Below are 7,484 nucleotides of genomic sequence, written 5' to 3' on the forward strand. Positions count from 1 at the left end.
ACTGTGTACAGTAATTTTAGAGTTCTCTCACAAACATACCACTTGATCCATAGGGTCATTGGAATAATAGCTCTCAGAGTGGGTACAACGAACCCAGACTGGCTTAAGTAATTCCTCATCTTCCTCTTCATTTTTTTCAGATGCATTTTCCTCTGATTCTTTGTCTTTGATGGAGGTATAACTTCTCTCTTTGCTGGAGCTCTGGCTCTCACACCACCTCTCTCTGTCCTCCTCCCATCGGGGTCTCTTTCTCTCTCTGCTTGGAGACCGGCTTAGAGGAAGAAAGCAAACAAAAGCAATTCTCTTTAACAGTGACAGTTTTATAATGAAAAACAAATAGCTTGCTTCAGAGCAGTACATCATTATGTCACACAACAAAAATTACTGGAAAATACAATTGCCTCTTCCTGCTTTTAACTTGCACCTGAAAGAGCACTTTGTAGTTCTGACCTATTACAAAATATGACTTAAAATTAAAAGTGCTTTTGTGTTTTAAACCTTCTTTAAGAATACAAATGAAAAAAAAGTGCTATTTTAGATTTAAATTCCTAATTGCATTTTAGGTGACTTTTAATTTTGTTCCACAGTTGGAAAGTCATCACTCAGAATTAAAAGTCACATCACTTACAACTAAAAGTTACAATATAAAGAAGTCTTAACACACAGCCCACAAAACATTTGCATGATAAAAGAATCAGGGTTTTATTAGAGGATTATATAGAAGCCACACTGCTTGTCTGACTCTAAGTCTGGCACTCCTTTGAACAACACAACCTGTGATATTCATGATGTATTGCAAGAGTAATGCTTTCAAAAGCAGAAATGTAGGAAAAATTTTCTTATCTCCTCTGACTACAAAGCCAGTAATATCGCACTGATTTATAATATCCAGGTTTCAGAAGGAGCATGAATATTAAAAATAATTTCCTAAAAGATGATCTAAATAAAGAATTACTTTAAAGAATCTTCATACTTTACAGACCGGAACAGATGTAAGAGGAATAATTTAGGACACAGCAGTGAAGCCCTCTGTCCAGAGTTTGATCCTGCTTCTTAGTCTACAAGGTCTTGAGATAACTGGCATTTACATGTATAAGCAGTTACAACTTTAAGACACCCCTCTTTTTGATTTTCAAACAGTATATATGCATATATACATACACAAAAACTCATGTGTGGCTGCACATAGCCTCAAATACTCAAGACACAAAACGTAACCTTCCTTACCTTCCTGCTCTCTTGTAATCTTTCTTGTAGCATCTGTCTGGGGATGGTGATCGTCTGCTGTCACGGTGCCTATGCCTCTCCCTCTCCCGCTCCCTTGGAGAGTTCAAAACGTAAGTTACAAGATAAATCTGGCATTTCATACATTCCACATCTGGAACGAGTAGAGAAGCAGGCTGAGATTACGTTATACAAAATGACACTCCCATGCTGACTGCTAAAAACCCAGGCATTCTTAATACTGACCTGGGAGTACAGGTTGACAATGCTTGAATATGAGCCAACAGTGTGCCCAGGTGGCCCAGAAGGCCAATTGAATCCTGGCTTGTATCAGGAATAGTGTGGCCAGAAGGGGTAGGGATGTAATTCTCCCCCTGTACTCAGCACTGGTGAGGCCTCACCTTAAGTACTGTGTACAGTTCTGGGCCCCGCACTTCAAGGACACTGAGGTGCTGAAGCAGGTCCAGAGGAGAGCAACGAGGTGGTGAAGGGATTACAGGGAAAGTCTTATGAAGAGAGGCTGAGGGAGCTGGGGTTGTTTAGCCTGGAGGAGACTAGGGGAGGACCTTATCACTCTCTACAACTACCTGAAGGGAGGCTGTAGTCAGGTGGGGGTTGGGCTCTTCTCCCAGGCAATTAGTGACAGGACAAGAGGGCATGTCCTGAAACTGCGCCAGGGGAGGTTTAGGTCGAATATTAGGAAGCACTTCCTCATGGAAAGGTTGATTAGACATAAGAATGGACAGCCCAGGGAAGTGGTGGACTCACCATCCCTGAAGGTGCTTAAGGAAAGGCTGGATGTGGCACTTAAGTGTCTAGTCGATGAGGTGGTGTTAAGTGATAGGCTGAACTTGATCTCAGAGGTCTTTTTCAGCCTCAATAATTTGGTGATTCTGCGATTCAAGAAATTTGTAAAAGACAGTCACCTATCTACTCTGCTTTTGTCATTAAGCCATCTACCTCAATATGATGGTCAATTCATACCATACAGAGGTAATTTCTACAGATTCACCACAGGACTTGTTGCCATTCTTCCTCTTCTGTTACTAATGACATAGGGTAAGATTAATGTGACTTGAACCTTTTTTAACAAGGGAAAGAAAACTTATTCCATGTGCAATAGCTTTGTAAGCATAGAGGTAATTCCAAGTGTTTCAGGCAAGCCCTCTCTTCCTGGCAGCTACCTCAAGCATGCACAAAGGACTGCAAAGATACAGAGTAAGTGCATCATGCTGAAACTATGAATAATATCTACAAGACTCAACTTGCACGAACACATAAAGAACTTGACCATGCAAACATACTTTTGAGGCAAAAGAGATTTAAATTCACTAAAGGCCTGGGGAAGAGGAAAGATGCCCACTGGACAAGGACTTGGGGGTCTTGGCTAACAGCAGACTACATTATGAGCCAGCAGTGTACCCAGATGGCCAGGGTCAACAGCTTCCTGACTTGGATCAGAAATGGTGTAGCCAGCAGGACTAAGGAATTGATTGTCCCCCTGTACTCAACACTGGTGAGACCACACTTCAAACACTATGTTCAACTTTAGGTCGTCACTGTAAGACACTGAGGTGCTCGAGTCTGTCCAGAGAAGAGCAACCATGTCCAAAGTTGGTGAAGAATTTAGAGAAAAAGTCTTATGAGGAACAGCTGAGGGAACTGGGATTGTTTGGTCTGGAGAAGAGAAGCCTCAGGGAAGACCTTATCACTCTTTACAACTACCTGGAAAGAATTTGTAGCAAGGTGGGTGGCAGTCTCTTCTCCCAAGTAACAAGAGAAAACGGCCTCAAGTCACACCAGGACAGGTTTAGATTAGCCTTCATATAAACAGTTACCAAGTACTGGAAAAGACTGCCAAGGGAAGTGGTTGAATTTTAGGAGAACCCTCTTCTAGAAATCAAAGTACACTTACTGAATGTGAGGTTTGGTTTGGGTATTTTTGGAATACAGTTTCCTTAAGATTCTGCAATTAAATCTCTGCACATCTCCGCATCTCTAAATCAAAGTGGCTTTATTTCCACAAGCACTATGTGTAGATTCATGTTTCATATGTGACATGAGAAAGCTCAGAGCTTCTCAAATTTCAGCATGTGATCCAGGTGCCATGGTTAAACATTTAGATACATAACTTTCCAGAATCTTTCTTTGAATATTCTGACCTAGATCATTAGACACAGAAAGGGCCCCCATGAGAGCAAAATGAAGACATCTGAAAGATTTAATTGATTATGGTTTGCTCTGAAACACTACATGGCAAAGTGAATCAAGTCTGCTTGTGATTTGCATGCTGTTTGTGTCTATGAAGCAGAGGGACAGAAACTTCATGACATGTCACAAATTAAGCAGTCCACTCTCATCCATCTGAATCATAAGATGTCAACATGGCCTACAACTTGCCTATTTCTTTTAACTGGTGTTATGTCAATTTTCATCTCAGTTATCTCTTGAGATCGAAGGCTGGCTTGCTGAGGTCTTCATCCTGAACAGAAACACACAGGCAGGTCTAAGCATCCACCGAGGGCTGTGAAGCCTGCAGACGCCTCTGCTGGTCACCCACAAGGATCAGGACATAGCAAGTTGAAGAACACTGTACAGCATGCTTTTCACCAAAAACCTCACTGCAGGGATTAAAAATGTGCACCTATCAGACTATAAACCCTCCCAAGTGCTGCTGCTCTACAAGTAGACAGCTTACTCTAAGAAAGATCAAATTCAAGTAACACCTGGAACACTAACTCTGGTACCTAAATGTTGAAACTTGAAATGCTGGGACTTAAACCTGTGTAAGGCTAAACTGTGAGCACAGTCTTTTGCACAAAACAACTGTGCTTTCATGCCACACGTGCATAAGTTTCTATGGTACTCGAGTAGAGCAGTACTCAGCAATCCACTCAGTTTTCAAACGAGAGCTGCTTTGCTGCCATCTATCTTCATGGCCAAGGGCAACAAGTCTGGCAGTTTATAGAAGTGAGGCAGAAGCAGTGTATCTGAAAAGTGTCAAAACAACAGCTCTTTCCATCAGACTTGAGTACTGGCTACATCCAGAGCTAGAGGGAAAAACCAGAGTAAGGGAAGCACATTGATGCAAACAAATACTATGGGACCATGATGACAACTTTCCTTCTGCAGACAGAAGATACCTCAAGTTACCTGTTACGCTCGTAACTTCTGTGATGAGGCGATATCCTTCCTCTGTCATAATCTGCCCGGTGCCGACTGCTTTCCTGCCTCCTCCTGTCTGGACTCCGGCCTCGATCCCGACGATCCCCATGGTTAGTGGACCGATGCCTGTCACCATGGATGTGGCCATGCTCGCGATGTCGGTGCTCGTCATAGTGCTTGCTCCTCTCTGGAGACCGTCGATCACTTTGCGACTTCTCTCCCTGATACTGACCCGTGTGCCGGAAATGGCTGCTGCCCCCACTGCTGTTGGCAGTGCTGCTCTGAAAGGAGCCAGAGTTGTGCTGGTAGCTGTTGAAGTTCGGTGGTGGGAATGACTGCTGTGAATATCCTGTGGAATACACAGGCTGGTAGTTGACTTGCTGCGGTATGACTGGCGGTGGGGGAGGATGGGGTACTGTGGGAGGAGGCATCATGTAAGGAAAGGTGCTTTGCCCAGCAGGAGTTCCTGGCACAGGAGCGTTGCTAGGATTTGGCACTGGCGGAGGAGCAGGAGGGAAGCATGGAGGCACTGGGAAGCTCTGCCTCATCTGGTGGTTTGGAAACGGTGGCCTCATGGGACACTGGCTGATGGGATTTTGTGAGGAAGGGGGCACTGGAGGAGGATAGGGGACAAAGTCTGGTCTGGGAGGCATGTAACTGGTGGCTGGTGGGTTTGAGTAGGTTGTTGGAGGGGCAGTTTGCTGGTCATACTGGTATTGCACAGAGGGCTGTTGTGGGTGAAGCTGCCGTAGGTTCTGAGGGCGGTAAGTCTGTGTTGAAGTCCTTGCTCCTGGTCCCCCCTGACCACGGGGACATCCTCGCCCAGAATGGAAAGACATGGCTCACCTTAATGAGGAAAATAAAAGTCCAGTGTCATGCAATTTTTGTAGGAAGTCCCTAATGCATTTGCAGGAATTAGAGCTTCTGCAATTTCCCTTAACAGAAACAGTGAGCAAAGTCCACTGACTCACTAAGAGCTTTGCGCTCCTTGGACATCTAGTACTGGTCATTTGTGCCCCTTTGATTCCTTTAAGTCCCTAATCCATGAAAGCACTCCACTGTCTTTAATCCAGAGGCCAAAGTGGACCATGATCTCTGACTTAAGGCAATGTTAATTTCAACACACGACTGACAGACTGATATGACGACTAGCCAAGGATACAAGCACCTGTACTCACCAGAGACTTTGCTATAAAGCCTTCAGATACACAAAAGAACACCACACCAAAGAAACCATTCATTTTAACAACTGTGATTGCCATTTGAAGTCCCAAACAAGGAGTCCTTTCTCTAACATGATTCTAAACTTCAGGCAGAATGACTTTACTAACACCTCATTGCAAGTTACCTGGTACAAGAAATGATGCAAATTTTAAATGAGACAGTAGCCATTTACACTCACAACTGAGACCCCAGTTTAGTAAAGGATGGAGCTCAACAGATACTTCAAAGCTTTTTAAGTCAGGCAAGTATACTGTTGTGAAATGAGTATCTTACGGGTTACAAAAAAAATTATATAGACTATGCTGTTACTCCAATTTCACTCAATTAAATGGTTCCCAAAAATTCCCTCAGCTTCTTGGCTTGGTGATTGCCACTGCTTTGAGTAAGTTTAAGCCTTTCTCAAAACTACGTATGCACTTAATGCATTGTATTAATGTTTATAAATGAAAACGACTGTGCTTCACTAAAGTTAAACATTTATTCTTTAATTACTATGTTAAGTTTCAAAAACTGGAAAAAAAGAAAAAACACTTAAAATAAAATAAAAAATTCATTCATTCATGGTATCTTGGCTGGAATGAAGGTAGAGAAGAAAAATACTTGGTTAAGCAGTTGCAGAAGTCAAATTTTGTGTTCCATAGGGGGGAAGGACGGAAAGAAGAGAGCGACACACATAGAATTGGAAAGATCACCAGATAAAGAAAACAAAGCCTCCCTTTTACTGAGGCTTCACTGATGCTGAAGAACATACACAGAATATTCTCCCACCTGCTACCATGCAACGCGCCCAGCCTGGGCTGCTCAGAGTCCTGCTTTCAGCTGCATTCTGGTGCCAGTGCTGCAAAAGACGAAGCTTGCTGAGAGACAGCTGACAACTTCTGGTGAACCGGAGGGAGAAAAGAAAAGAAATAAACAAGGGAAAATGCTGACATCAAGAAGAAGGAACGAAGAGGACCCTAAGTCTCCCCTTAACACACTTGGGGCTTAGTGTAAGCCACTGGGAATTGCTGGCAGAAGCATTGATTCCCTCTCCAGAGCAAGCAAAGGACAAAGCAAGTGAGAATTCTGCATTGCTAGGAATAATGCCCATGATGGGGGGCTTGTTCCTTCCAGTCAGCCTGTGCCTCTTCAGTACACTCCAAACTCATTAAGGCTCTCTAAAAGAAACTTCACAGCATAGGGAGAGAGTCCATTTCCATTATTTTGTCTGCTAATAGTGAAACCTTTTGTAATTATTAATTCTAATTCATTAGATGCTGAATCAAATTTGCTTTAGTTCTCAAGTCACAACATACACAGCTCAGGCCTGTAAAACAAAACTGTTTTGTACTTGGCTGACATTTACATATATGTTTAAATTAAACACGCTGAGGTAAACTTTTATTACCTTCTGCAAATTAAAGCAAAGACCACTGTACCACAGTGCCTTGCCTTAAGACACATTTATTTTAAACACGTCATAGCGTTCAAACAAAAGGTCTTGTTTATCAGCTCTCTCTTAGAGCTCCAAGATTTCCCTGACACCAGGAAACTGCTCCAATTCTACCACCTTAAATCTACCGCTTCAGAAAGTACAGAATCAGAGCTGCAAAAAACAATACCAAAAAAATATACGAAATTACTTTAAACGCCCAATTGACTTTAAAGGTCCCTCCGCTGAAAACTCAGGTCACGTTCAATTTTTATGTAAATTTAGGCAAGTTCAAAGAACAAAGCGGCCTTTTCCAGTGGCCTAGCAGCAGAAATCCGCGGTGCTGTTAGCAGCCTTCACGCACAGAAATAAAAAACACCGAACGAAACCTCTTCCGTCCCCGCAGCAGCTCGGCGAGAAGCACAGGGCACCCGGACCCGGCCTCCGGCACCTCCCAGCA

General features: G+C 43.2%; 2 protein-coding genes across 2 annotated transcripts in view; one reads left to right on the plus strand and one right to left on the minus strand.

Annotated features, from left to right (window-relative positions):
• Positions 1-5,228, minus strand: part of DROSHA (drosha, ribonuclease type III) — a 67,237-nt gene extending 62,009 nt beyond the window's left edge. The window contains exons 1-3 of the mRNA XM_010000891.1: positions 4,378-5,228; positions 1,228-1,320; positions 40-271 (exon numbers count right to left, since the gene is read on the minus strand). Of these exons, the coding sequence (XP_009999193.1) occupies positions 40-271; positions 1,228-1,320; positions 4,378-5,228 (1,176 nt within the window). The remainder of the gene's footprint in view (positions 1-39; positions 272-1,227; positions 1,321-4,377) is intronic.
• A 478-nt stretch (positions 5,229-5,706) lies between these two features.
• LOC104391624 (chromosome unknown open reading frame, human C5orf22) overlaps positions 5,707-7,484 on the plus strand; it is a 17,705-nt gene continuing 15,927 nt past the window's right edge. Inside the window, 1 exon segment of the mRNA XM_010000951.1 lies at positions 5,707-5,740. Within this exon segment, the coding sequence (XP_009999253.1) occupies positions 5,707-5,740 (34 nt within the window).

The sequence above is a fragment of the Chaetura pelagica genome, unplaced genomic scaffold (assembly GCF_000747805.2).
Source record: "Chaetura pelagica isolate M959 unplaced genomic scaffold, ChaPel_1.0 scaffold104, whole genome shotgun sequence".
Classification (NCBI taxonomy): Eukaryota; Metazoa; Chordata; class Aves; order Apodiformes; family Apodidae; genus Chaetura; species Chaetura pelagica.